The following is a 13,334-nucleotide window of genomic DNA, read 5'->3' as shown; positions in this document are numbered from 1 at the left end:
GATACCTTATTCCAACATAGTTGGGAGTGTGATGTATATGATGATATGCACAAGGCCTGATATTTCTCATGCGGTAAGCGTGGTGAGCAGATACATGTCCTGTCCGGGAAGAGAGCACTGGTTGGCTTTGAAAGGGATTCTCAAGTATCTCAAAGGAAGTAGTGATCTGGGAATAATGTTCAAATCAGAGAATGAAGGAGATAAGGATAGCATTATTGGGTTTTGCGATTCAGATTATGCAGCTAACCTTGATAATAGGCGCTCACAATCTGGGTACATATTTACCTTGTTCGGCTCCGCGGTGAGCTGGAAGTCTAATCTCCAATCCGTGGTGGCTCTATCGACGACGGAGGCAGAGTATATAGCTCTTGCTGAGGCAGTAAAGGAAAGCTTCTGGCTTAGGGGTATAGTTGGTGATTTTGGGGTGAAGCAAGAGAATGTTGTGATCAAGTGCGACAGCAATAGCGCGATTTGTCTCTCGAAACATCAGACATATCATGAACGCAGCAAACATATAGACGTGAGGCTGCATTTCATTCGAGATGAGGTTGAGAAGGGTGCGGTGAAGATTGAGAAGGTCAGCACCGAGCACAATGCGGCTGATGCACTTACTAAAGCCCTACCAAGATCCAAGTTCCGACATTGCTTGGATTTGGTTGGGGTGGTCCGAAATTTGTAAGTATGGGAAGGAAGGTGGAACTGGTAGTGATGGATCTTAGATTGCTCAAAGGTGGAGGATTTGTTAGTGTTTGAGCTCATCAAGATCGGATTGAGCTGGTGGAAGAATCAAGTCAGGAAATAGCCGTTGGGAACCAAAACAGGAACTAGCCGTTGGAAACGGTTATAACCGTTTTTCGGCAAAGGAAGCTGTTCGGCAAAAGGAAGCTGTTCGGCAAAAGGAAGCTGTTCGGCAAAGGAAGCTGTTCGGCAAAGGAAGCTGTTCGGCGGTTTTCTTGATCGATACTTCTTAAGGGAGTTGCGATTCATTCCAGAACCAACAACAACAGAAATCAAAAGTGATAGAGAGAGAATTCAAGAGAGGAAGTGTTATCTTTCAGCTGTGCGTTTTTAGCTCTCGAAGCAAGAAGTTTTCGGGCGAGTTGAGGGTTTTCCATCTTGTAAATTCTTGAGAGTTTCGAGTGCTCTTATGTTTGTAATTTCTCGAGTGATCAATAAAGAAACACACCAGATTCTGCCCGTGGATGTAGGCTTACGCCGAACCACGTAATTCGCTTGTGTTCTTCCTTGCATGTTGTCATTTCATTAATTTGCATTTCGATCATCACAACCGTAGGTTCGTTCTTCACAAAAATAACATATATCTGTCCAATATCGGTGTCAAGAGAAAACTGAAACTAGTATATAAATCTCATGGGCCACTTCTCCTATCACGGCTATCACCAATTGGTTTTAGGATGAAGCTCATGGATTTCTATCATGGTATCTGAGCGGGTCACCGATGGTGGGCCAAAATTAACTGACCCAGCAGTATATCTGGGCTGAAACCAAAAAAATGACTGACCCAGCAGTATATCTGGGCTTAAAATTTGGGCCAATAGTCCAACTGACCGGGAAAAATATTGGGCCAATCGTCCAATCGAAAAAAAAGTCCAATCCCTCAAAGGTTCACCTTGAAGGGTTTGAGTGAGGGTGTTGACAATTGAAACTAAAAAAATAACATATAACTGTCCCACATCGGTGTCAAGAGAAAACTGAAACTAGTATATAAATCTCATGGGCCACTCTTTCTATCACCAATTAGTTTTAGGACAGAACCGATATATTTCTATTAGAATCCAAAATCAACAATATATTGGGCCTTCTCTAGAAGTTACAGGCCCAATAATAAAATGGACTAGGCTTTACTAAAAGCAGGCAGTATAAAAATGCAGTAATTCTTGTTTATGCGGCAAGAAACCAAAGGATAAGATACAATCTAAAACTTAATCATTGTATCCATATTAAAAATCGTCCAAATAATAATAACGTCAAAAATTATTAAATTAAATTCGAGTTATCTATGATTAGAACGATGATAATTCTATATTCTTAATTGGTTTATATTTTCAGTGTAAAGTATTTTCTATAATTAAAATGATGGAATGAATTTCAAGCCAGTATTTCTTAAAAATGAAATACTGGTACTAGTTTTTTATTTAATGATAATAATAAAATGAGAAAAAATGGATTAAACCCAAGGTAGCCGTCGCATAAACCCTAGTTTCAAGCTTACTGTATCTTCTAGATTATTCTATTTTTATTTAAAACGCATTAAATACGCACCAGCTTCCCCATCCCTCGCTCTCTTTTCTCATTCCACAATATCCCTCTCTCAACTCAACAATTCATTTTGTTTGTGTTGCTCTACTCACGGCGTTAAAACATGTATCGTTTTGCTGCAAATCTCGCCTCCAAAGCTAGGTAAATAGCCGATTAAGAACCATCACTGCATTTATGTTTTTCTATGATTGTTTTTATTTTTGACAAAGTTTTAAAACCCTTTTTTTTTCTGTTTTAATTGTGCAGTGTTGCCAGGAACAGCAGCCAACAGGTACTAAGATTTGTTTTTTTTCCTTCAGAAATACATGTATAAAACATGATTGCTTTATAATTGATTTATCGTCGTGGGTGCTGCAGATTGGGGGTAGATTGGGATGGAGCAGAAATTATGCTGCTAAAGATATTAGATTTGGAGTGGAGGCTAGGGCTTTGATGCTTAAGGGTGTTGAAGAGCTTGCTGATGCTGTTAAAGTCACCATGGGTCCTAAGGTATACCTTGTATTGCAATTTGGTTACTCTCCTTTTAGTAATTTATAAGCGAACATGGAAACAAGGCATAATAGGTGGTTGCAGATGTGTGTTGTATAGTTTATTGCTAGCTGCAGAACTGTTTTGTAAGACTTGTTGGATCTGTTTTCTATTTATTTCTGGTGTTGATTCATTTCTGGAAAGCTTAATGTGGGGTTGTCTGGTGCAGGGGCGTAATGTAGTTATTGAGCAGAGTTGGGGTGCACCGAAAGTGACAAAGGACGGTGTCACAGTTGCGAAGAGCATTGAATTTAAGGACAAAGTTAAGAATATTGGTGCTAGCCTTGTTAAACAGGTGGCAAATGCTACTAATGATGTTGCTGGTGATGGTGAGTTTGTGCCTCTTTCTTTTTCTTCCCTGTTTGTTGTTCATGTATCATGCTTTCAGCTGCATTTTGTTTATTGGTCTGTCTTAACAATTGTGTATGTTGTGTTTTTTAGGTACAACCTGTGCCACTGTCCTTACTCGTGCCATATTCACCGAAGGCTGCAAGTCGGTGGCAGCTGGCATGAATGCCATGGATCTAAGACGCGGCATCACCATGGCTGTTGATGCTGTCGTTACAAACTTGAAAAGCAGAGCAAGGATGATTAGCACATCGGAGGAGATTGCTCAGGTACTGTTGTTTGCTGACTTAGTCTTTATTAGTGCCCATAATGAGTATTTTGTATGGTTAGTTTAGTACTGAAAATTGCAATAAGTGATACAAAAGTGGAGGAGTTGGATAGCGTTATATATATGCATGATTTCTGCTATTTGCTTGCAAGCCTTACAGTTTGGTTGCACTTTTTGTAGGTTGGAACCATTTCTGCTAATGGAGAAAGGGAAATCGGTGAGCTGATTGCAAAGGCTATGGAAAAAGTTGGAAAAGAGGGAGTGATCACAATTCAAGTATGTGCTACTCCTTACTATTGTTTATTAATTTGTAGAATGAATTATGCGATTAACACACTTTCTGAAATTGTTAATTTATTAATTAACTTTACATACTTTGATTAGTTATGATCCCAGCCATATACTTTCTCCTTTAAATTGTATGCTGCTTTCTCCAAGCTTATTGTTTGTGCACTGTTACCATATAGCAACACTTATTGAACAAATATGGTTATTTTTTTGTGTTGTAGGATGGAAAGACATTGTTCAATGAGTTGGAAGTAGTTGAGGGTATGAAGCTGGACAGAGGCTATATCTCCCCTTACTTTATCACAAATCAGAAGACTCAGAAATGTGTAGGTGTTTCATAACTCATGAAAGAGGTTTTGTGGAAATAATCGGCTGCTAGTTTAAAAGAAATTTATATACCTATCGTACATTATTTACCGTTATCCTCTTTCTGTTGATAGGAATTGGATGATCCTCTTATCCTTATTCATGAGAAGAAAATCTCTAGTATTAATGCTATCGTTAAAGTCCTTGAATTGGCTTTGAAGGTTGGTTTTTCATTTTATCACTAAACTTCAAAACACTGTATATTTTTGTTGTTGAGCTAATAAGTTATATGGGCATACGTATATAGAGGCAAAGACCTCTTCTGATAGTCGCTGAGGATGTGGAAAGCGATGCACTTGCCACTCTTATCCTTAACAAGCTCCGCGCTGGAATCAAGGTCTGTGCAATCAAAGCACCTGGGTTCGGTGAGAACAGGAAATCAGGCTTGCAGGATCTTGCTGTTTTAACCGGTGGCCAAGTATGTCTCATACTCTAATCTTCTTTTTATGCATCAATATTTATTAGTGTTGCATTTTTGTAATTAAATTCATGTGCACAGGTCATAACTGAGGAGCTCGGAATGAATTTGGATGATGTGGAGCTTGATATGCTGGGTTCTTGCAAGAAGGTTCGTTCAGCTTCACTTGATTTCTTGGCATTTTATAATGATTTTATTTTACCATAGTTCAGCCGATATCATTTTTGTCTTTAACAGGTCACCATCTCCAAGGATGATACTGTTATACTTGATGGATCTGGTGAGAAGAAATCCATCGAGGAAAGATGTGAACAGGTTTGTGTTTAATGGCACTGCTCTCGAGCTATTAGTAATATCATGGTTTTTGGATTTTGACTTTTCCTTAACCTGTGTTTACCTGGTTATCTACCACAATGCAGATCAGGTCAGCAGTTGAGTTGAGCACTTCTGATTACGACAAGGAGAAGTTGCAAGAAAGGCTTGCAAAGCTATCTGGTGGTGTAGCTGTGCTAAAGGTTGCGTTTTTGTTCTCTTGAATCATCTAAGGTGTTAAAGAAGTTTATTTTAAATGGGATGAATATGACTATTGAATCTTTTTCTCCTTCAGATTGGAGGAGCAAGTGAAGCAGAAGTTGGTGAGAAGAAAGATAGAGTGACTGATGCTCTTAATGCCACAAAAGCAGCTGTTGAGGAAGGGATTGTGCCTGGTAGGGTTTATGTTTCATGATGTTTTTGCAATTATTTGGCTGAATAATGAAGGAAGGAGACACTGAGATAGTCCTCATGTTGTAGGTGGAGGTGTTGCTCTCCTCTATGCAGCCAAAGAATTGGAGAAGCTGCCAACAGCCAACTTCGACCAGAAGATTGGTGTCCAAATTATTCAAAATGCTTTAAAGGTTTGATTTGATAATATATGCTCCATTGTAGTAATAGATAGCACTGGATACTTCTCCCTCTTGTGCTGACATACTAGTGTTTGTAAATGCAGACGCCAGTTTTCACAATTGCAGCAAACGCTGGTGTGGAGGGTGCCGTTGTAGTTGGCAAATTGTTGGAATCCGAAAATCCAGACCTCGGATATGATGCTGCTAAAGGTAATGGCTACCTGATAATACCTATGCTTTTTAAGAGAGGTTGTGTAATGTTTTCTGCTTACAAGCCTAATAAATCTATTTGTAAATTGTGCCAACAGCTGAATATGTTGATATGGTTAAGGCTGGAATCATTGATCCATTGAAGGTCATTAGAACTGCCCTTGTTGATGCTGCTAGGTAAGCCTCTCTCTCTCTCTCTCTTGCTCTCTCTATATATATGTGTGCGTATCTCAGATGACCGATGACGAGATTTGGTTTGTTTGCAGTGTGTCTTCGCTGATGACAACAACCGAAGCCATTGTGGTGGAGCAACCATCAGAGGAGAAGGCCGGACCAGCAATGGGCGGCGGCGGCGGCATGGGAGGAATGGGTGGCATGGATTACTGAGGAGACTGATGGCTGACAAATTATTGAATAGAAGAAAAAAATAAAGAGAGTTGTGTTGGTTTGAAGCGGGATGTAATGATGGGGTTAGACTATGTAACTGTTTTGGGATGTTGTCCAGTAATTATTTTTCTCCGCCACTTTTTATCACCACATTTTTCACTCTTAAGAAATTATTAGTATTCTGGTTTTCCCCCTTTAGGGCAGGCATTATTATATGATAATTTATGGTTCTAGCTAAAATCATAATAAAACCCAAAAAACCATTTCAGTGCACTTATTAAGACTTTTTTCAAATCAAAACAAAATATGTAAATTTTTTATTTTTATTACTCTATTGATCATTGATTAAACGAAGCCAATAAAACACTCAAACGAAGAGACTAATAATGATGCTAAAATTTTGACGCAAAAATAGCATATCACTTGTATTTCTCAAGTGAGAATGAATTGTATGCTTAATTGCTACAAATAAATGAAAATTTGTAAATTTCGCATGCAAAAAAAAGCAGGATGAATATCTAGTTTGTGGCCGTGGGCATCGGGAAGCGGCAAAGCGGGCAACAACGACTCTTCCGCAGCCATGTTTTGATGCACTCGCCGTGAAACACATGCGAACACGGCATCCACAGTGCAGCGCCGAGCTCCTCCAAGCAGATTGAACAACTCTCCTCCTCTGCCGCCGCATCGCACTCCTCAAGCAGCCGGATCTCCTCCTCCGCCGCGGGAGCCATGCCACTGGCACTGTCGTCCCCACTAACAGGATCCATACCTCCAAATCGACGTACTTGGGTACAATACCGTCTGGCCAACGAAATCCTTAACACAATGTGGCGTGCGTTCGCCTCACAAGTGGGCGTCTGTTCCAGCCGTTTAAATATTATTTAAAAAAAATATTGAAAAAACTTAAAAATTAATAAATTTTCTCGCTTTCCTCGAATATTAATATATTATCGTTTTTTTCTCTTTTTTTATATATTTTTTTTCATTTTTCAATCCTCTAATTGATTCCAAAATCATCTATAAATATCTCATTCATCACATAATTTTTTATACACATAAAAACTCTATCTCACTCATTTTACTCTCTAAAAACTTTTCATTTTTATTCTCATTCTCAATTCAAATATGGTTGACCCGAGGGAGGTAATGACTCGAATCCTTGCAGAAGCTCTGCAAGAAGAAAGCCGGGAGGAAGTCGCTTCCGCGAAACCTCCTTCTATACAAAGAACCTGACGCTATATCCATCGTGTGAGGGAGTTAGCCACCAAAGGCTCTTTCAGAATTATTTTTTAGTAACCATGGTGGGGAGAGGAATACTTCCAACGCCATTTCCGCATCCGCCGACACTTATTTTTGCTTTGCAAACACATTGACAACCCGTGACAAGTTCTTCTAAGAACGAGTTGATTGCATCGATCGGCAAAAGTGTACATCGAGTTTTTTTTATGAGAAAAAATGTTCAAACCATTGAAGAATGGTGAGCCAAAGAGCAACAATGACAGAAAATCTGCCCCCAAACAAGCTGCTCCTCCAGACAACACATTTGTACTCAAACATAACGAAACAAAGCAAAAAAGACAGCCAAAGCAAACAAGGGCACAACACAACACAACACCCAAAAGAACACGCACAAAAAAGTGTAGCCAAGCAGTACCAAAAACAAGAAAGAAGGGGGCAGCCATTGAACCTGTAATCAAGCAAGCAACGAGTAGCAAACGAAAGGCAGAAAATGGTACCACTTCAATCGAGAGAGAGTAGAATAATTGCTTCAGCTCGTCAACAAAGCGGATCGTAACAGTTAACCTCCAAAAATAGCCATTGAGTTTGCCCAACTTCTAACATCATTGAAGCTATCCATTGAGTTCTTCTCTATATTATTATTTCTCTTACTTTACTATTTCCACTTTAATTATTTATTATCATTTTTTTAATAAACGAGTGCTAAAACGAAACGCCTCTGCTACAATGGGATGGAGGGAGTACCGTTTTCTATGGTTTATTTGTCATTTGTCAACAAACACGTCAAAATACCAAAATGTTGTCGTAATTACATAACATATTTTTTTCATATTGACATTCAAAATGAGCCAAATCCAGGCCTTAAAAATATGCAAAATCCGTATTTAACATATGTCCAATATCACTCCCACCCACTGGCGGTTCTAGGGGGGCGGGAGGCGGCGACCGCCCCCTCCATTCGACTAATTTCCTCTTATCCGGACGTAAAATTGCCATGTCTGCCCCCTCCATTTGTCCCGACGTTGCTCCAAAAAATAAAAAAAAAAGTCATTTCCACCCTAAATTAAGCTAGTGATATATATTCCGCCCCCTCCATTTACGAATCCTGGATCCACCATTGCTCCCAGCATAAATGAGTCATATCTCTTTTAGCAAAAAAATAATACTACTTTCTTTTGTTTTAGTACTTTATTTCCTCGGCTACTTTATTTTCTCTTCACTTCCTTACTTTTTCTTTTTCATATTTTAACTTTTTGAATATAAATTTCTTGAATGTCTACCCAAAATAAGTGTTGCTTATGCGGATGGAGGGAGTACCGTAAAACTAATATTATAGGAGTATAAAAGTAAAACTCAGATTACACTAACATTTTTCATTTGCTTTCCATTAAACCTGAGACTATTATTAACAGACAGTGAGAGACTGAGAGTATTCTATTTTTAACTCCAATAAGTTGAATTCTTGTTTTTTACTAAAAATACTCAAATCGTTTAAAAACTTTTCTTATATTTTTCGTACTTTACTAATTTTATTAAAATTTATATTATACACTATTAAGATTAATGAACGGAAGAAGTATAATTTCAACATAAAATTACTAAAATATTCTTAGAAAATTTTCAAAATTATAGGGCTCCATAAAATTCGTGTCATACCATAAAATTCGTCAGTGGCTGATATAGTTTAAGTATGAAATCATCTCATATACCAGCAAAAGGAGCCAATATTAAAATTAAATTTCCTTATGGAAAGAGATTTAAGTTATCAATGGGTAGCTATACTGCATAACTCGTGGACAACAAGATATCAATATCCCACCCACTCTTGACATTTACGACGCAAAGTTCCTTACACCACAAATTCAGCCATGAACTTGTAGTTTTAAGTTAGAGACATTGAGCTGATGAACATAGGGAACATAACTTGGTAGTCCATTATCTCGTTTTCCTACGCCTTTGGCCCCCGACACAATCTGAACAATACCATTTGCCTTTCGGCTGTTCTTTAAGGCCAACACATCCATAATGGAACCATTCTATCTTGCACTGCATATCAAAGCCGCAAAATTTGTTAACTCTAACTCACAGGTGGGAAAATAGGCCAAGGAGTTGTTTACTTACATCGGGATTGTCACATGCAACCATTTCGCCATAGCTCACTTGGTTGCAGAGGCAATACGTGGGCTCATTAGGGTCAACAGGTAGATCTAATTCCATACTTGTATTTGCTGCAGTCGTTGCACCAGTTCCAGAGGATGAGGCGGCAGCTGCATTTGCTGTTGCAAGGCGCGTCCTGCATACAATATTATATATACTGAATGGAATGCTCATCTATAGATAGACTGGTCTTCCAGGAAGAGAAGGAACCAAATCTAGCCCACAACGCTGTTATTATCACTATCAGTATCTGCAGACTAGTGTTATTATTTTAATACAATTCTGCATCTGAAATCCCAAAGAATTTACAATAGTTTCAAAAACTGAGCTATGGGCCTAAAACACAAGCCAACACGGATCATCACATACTGTATCATTCATTGCCAGCTCACAGTTTCTGCTCTTGTTTTTATGGGCAGGAGTTGGGGATGACTTAGGTTTTAATTAATCAATCTCATACAATTTTCTTATTCATGCATGTTTTAATTAAATCAACAATCTCACACAGCATAATTTTCTTGTTCAGGTAAAAGTAACATACACGAGGGAAATGCATCATATTATTAATCTGAAACATAAAAAATCATGCAAAGTTCTAGACAATTGAACATTAATTCTACTTCAAGGAAAATATTTAAAAATAGAAGGGTACACAGGATTTACTTCTTACGCCCTCTGTTGCTAGTTTCACCAGACTTTCCAGCTTTGACATTGTTATCCTGTGTTGGAGGAGTTGCAGCGATGGCATCCCTTTCAGCTATTTCATACCAAAAGATACACAACTTATGAGAAACAAGATATAGATTCATCGTACACAGTGGCAGATGACACTCTGCAACTGTGTCATATTCAGATAAAGAACATTTAGACATACCACGCCGAAGATCCTCATCGAATTTCTTCAAATATTGATCAAGCTGTTGAATGTGAGTGTCTACCTTTTCCACAGAAAAAATAACTAGTTCAGTCAACTTTACTATGTGCACAGTTTAAGCATGGCGAGATTTATACTACTGGCAAGCTAGGCTATCCCATTTGTATTTAGGAAATTTATTTTACCACAATGTCATGGATTTATGATGGTTTTGCATACCCAATTCATCCTTGCTTTTTACACTCTAGTCAATTAGTTATATTACCCTTTCAGTAATTACACAAATATGGTAACTGTATTTTTCTCCAGTTATCCAATTTAATTGTTTGTTGAGGTACATCAGCTAAAACAAAAAAAAAGTAGAAACTAGAAGTTCTTAGTCACCCTAGTTATCTGTGCACACATCCCTAGTCTTAACACAAAATAATAAACGGAGCTAATATAAAAATGCATCTAGGAAATTTAGTAAGTATTCCTGGATGAAGAATAAATAATGAAAGCTACAAGCCTACAATCAGGAAAAGGTACAGATATTGACACACAAATTCGACAAACAAAGCACGATATCACACAAATCACATCACGGATTAGCTGGTGTTGGATATTTACCAAATCATAAGCCTGAGCTGCCAATGCTACTTTCTCATCGGCAATCCTTATAGCATGTTTTTGCTCATCTATAGCATCGTCTGTAAACTTGAGAAGAGAAGAATTGGGAGTGATGCTACCGGATTTTATACCACGCTTCATATCATCTATTTCTTGCTCACAGCGCTGTTCGTTTTGCTTCTGGATTTCTGTTTGTTAAAGTGAGATACAGAAATCATTGAGACAAGAAAGCTTGACTTACCACTAATTGATAGATATAGATTACCAACATGTGTTTTACACCAAGCACACAGATTTGAAACCCAGAAATGCTGTGAAGAAAAAAACAGTTGATAGCTCCACCAAAATTTTATCATTATTGTCTGCATCATACATCAGACAGGTTGAAAACTTGAAATGGCTTTCAATATGGGAATGTAGCATGCAGTAAAAGAATATTATGGTGAAACATTATCAACCTTTAACAATTTCTAAATGTTTTCAGATGATACAATTTAGACTTGTAGTTGTAGGAGCTAACCTATACACTTTATACCACAGTTAATTAAATAGGTTACCCTGTGTCGACAATGACAACCTTTAAGAAACACAAATGAGGAACAAACAACAAGGGGTAATATTCTAGTGACACTTGCCTTGTAAGCTCTTATCCAAATCTCGTAACAGCGTATACTTCCTTTGTAATATATTGGGTAAGGCTTCAATATCTATTCAAACACAAAACAATGAAGATCAGTATCATCCAATACAGAAGTAAAAGGTTACGATTTCACTTCGCACAATAAAAAAGGATCACTATAAAACGGATGAAAACTGTATAATTTCAGCCTCCCCAATTAATTAAAAAGAAAAGTTTTCAAAAACAGATTATACAGCTTAATTTTATACTCCAGATTACAAGGTTTCTGTGTCCAGGCAAATAAAATGCAGTTGATTCAATTTCAAACTATATGACGACAGTTTCAATGAAATTGAGGAGCTAGGGTACCGATAAAATACGCGATAAAACACAAATTGAATTATGCAGAGATGAAACTAGACTTACTTGCTTGGAATTCCTCGCTGATCGACATTGCTTTGGGCAGGAAATTGGCGCAATTTTAGAGAAATTGAAGAAATCTTGTGAGCCCTAACGAATCTTCCCGCCAGACTAAAAAATAATAAGAGCGTCAATACATATGAATTCGATTGCGTGAAAAATGAAAACACAAAATAGACTGATTTTTTTTTATATCTTTTGGTTGTTATAAACATGGGCTGGAGATTTTGAGGCCCAATTTGGTAATTCTTACTGTATATATGCATCTCTCTACGGAGTACAATAGAAATTTAATAACTCCCACAAATATATCCAACTCTTCATTTTTATTTATTTTTTCTTCCAAAAAAATTATCTATAATCTTTTTTTATATATAAGACACTAAGTGAAATATTATAATTTCAATTACTTTTTTTCTTGTCTTAACGTGATTTTGTTATAACTTTGCATTTTTATTTTTAGATTTTCGATTTTACCTAGTTGGGTGGTTAAATATACGTGACAAGTGTAAGGCGGCTATGGCTTTTTTGGGACGAGCATTGCTAATTTGCTACCTTAAGTTAACTACTTCGATTCTCCAAAAACAAATTTCTTGTGACTTAGTTTTATACATGAAAATTTAATTTTTTCGGCCAATGCGACCCATTACAATTTATGATAAAATTTTGATCATATGATAGGCCTTGAGAGCCTATCGAGCAGCGAGCACCTGTTGGAAACGAGCAAGAATAATGAAACAACACCCAAGCCGCGCTAGGGTTTGTGAGAAAATAGGGTTTTCGAGAAGAAGGCCTTTTTATTGCTTAATTCTCGAGATAATGACTCTCTAATGGATCCTATTATTTATAGGATCGCAACCCTGCTTGATTCGACTCTACGATTCGGGAAAGAATCAAGAAGAAAACCCGAAAAGATTTATCAAAATCTACCCTAATTAAACAACGTTCAAAAGGAAATAAAATCAAAAGAGTATATGCTTAAAGTTCCATCTCTATCTCTAATATGGTATGTAATCTTTGAAACGGGCCGGTCTTGACGTCACACGTTTGGGCCGGTCGTTCCTTCCGCGGGTTGTACTCGCTGCACGTCCCCTTGGCTTGCTCGGAGCTATCTCCTTCTCACGTTCCCCGTCGTCCACGTCATGGTTCGGTTGGTCGTCGACGGCTCGTGGCGGCGACCTCTCCAGGTCCCTATCAACTCCCCCCTGGATATGATCGGCCTTGGCCTCAAGGGTGAGAGACGGAAAATGCTTTAACAACTCCAACGCAGGCTCCCATGAGGGATTGCATGGATCACTCGCCCAATGGGTCAGCCATTGGCGTTGCGGTAAGCCGTCCTGCAGTGCGACCCGTTCACCCGTGGCGCGCACCGGCGTATCAAGAGGATGACCATTCCGGAAGGCGGTAGGCAGTTGATCGGAAGCAACCTCGGAAAGTGG

At 38.2% G+C, this 13,334-nt stretch overlaps 2 protein-coding genes across 2 annotated transcripts; one reads left to right on the top strand and one right to left on the bottom strand.

The window, feature by feature from the left end:
• The first annotated feature begins 2,268 nt into the window (after nucleotides 1-2,268).
• On the top strand, nucleotides 2,269-6,124 carry LOC121797448 (chaperonin CPN60-2, mitochondrial). Its single transcript, XM_042196203.1, has 17 exons — nucleotides 2,269-2,421; nucleotides 2,527-2,551; nucleotides 2,638-2,769; nucleotides 2,978-3,137; nucleotides 3,250-3,425; nucleotides 3,605-3,700; nucleotides 3,934-4,038; nucleotides 4,153-4,239; nucleotides 4,326-4,496; nucleotides 4,578-4,646; nucleotides 4,734-4,811; nucleotides 4,916-5,011; nucleotides 5,104-5,203; nucleotides 5,289-5,392; nucleotides 5,485-5,590; nucleotides 5,689-5,767; nucleotides 5,857-6,124. Exons 1-17 carry the CDS (start codon nucleotides 2,384-2,386, stop codon nucleotides 5,975-5,977), a joined length of 1,743 nt encoding a protein of 580 aa, XP_042052137.1. The 5' UTR covers nucleotides 2,269-2,383; the 3' UTR covers nucleotides 5,978-6,124.
• A 2,817-nt stretch (nucleotides 6,125-8,941) lies between these two features.
• LOC121796017 (PHD finger protein ING1) lies at nucleotides 8,942-12,048 on the bottom strand. The gene is made up of 7 exons (XM_042194703.1): nucleotides 11,902-12,048; nucleotides 11,492-11,563; nucleotides 10,857-11,044; nucleotides 10,248-10,311; nucleotides 10,037-10,130; nucleotides 9,338-9,509; nucleotides 8,942-9,262 (listed from the first exon to the last, which is right to left on the bottom strand). Exons 1-7 carry the CDS (start codon nucleotides 11,927-11,929, stop codon nucleotides 9,152-9,154), a joined length of 729 nt encoding a protein of 242 aa, XP_042050637.1. The 5' UTR covers nucleotides 11,930-12,048; the 3' UTR covers nucleotides 8,942-9,151.
• Nucleotides 12,049-13,334: the final 1,286 nt, after the last annotated feature.

Source organism: Salvia splendens, chromosome 3 (genome assembly GCF_004379255.2).
Source record: "Salvia splendens isolate huo1 chromosome 3, SspV2, whole genome shotgun sequence".
Taxonomy (NCBI): domain Eukaryota; kingdom Viridiplantae; phylum Streptophyta; class Magnoliopsida; order Lamiales; family Lamiaceae; genus Salvia; species Salvia splendens.
The sequence above is the reverse complement of the archived record's forward strand: the minus strand, read 5'-3'. Positions and strand labels throughout refer to the sequence as shown.

Excerpts from the sequence above, each read along its gene's own strand:
- LOC121797448 (XM_042196203.1), top strand. The coding sequence starts at position 2,384 with ATGTATCGTTTTGCTGCAAATCTCGCCTCCAAAGCTAG. Across the intron at positions 3,138-3,249 it reads TAATGATGTTGCTGGTGATG|GTACAACCTGTGCCACTGTC; the intron begins GTGAGTTTGTGC and ends TGTGTTTTTTAG. Across the intron at positions 5,204-5,288 it reads TGAGGAAGGGATTGTGCCTG|GTGGAGGTGTTGCTCTCCTC; the intron begins GTAGGGTTTATG and ends CTCATGTTGTAG.
- LOC121796017 (XM_042194703.1), bottom strand. The coding sequence starts at position 11,929 with ATGTCGATCAGCGAGGAATTCCAAGCAA. Across the intron at positions 11,045-11,491 it reads TTTGGATAAGAGCTTACAAG|AAATCCAGAAGCAAAACGAA; the intron begins GCAAGTGTCACT and ends TTTAACAAACAG. Across the intron at positions 10,131-10,247 it reads CGATGAGGATCTTCGGCGTG|CTGAAAGGGATGCCATCGCT; the intron begins GTATGTCTAAAT and ends GGTATGAAATAG.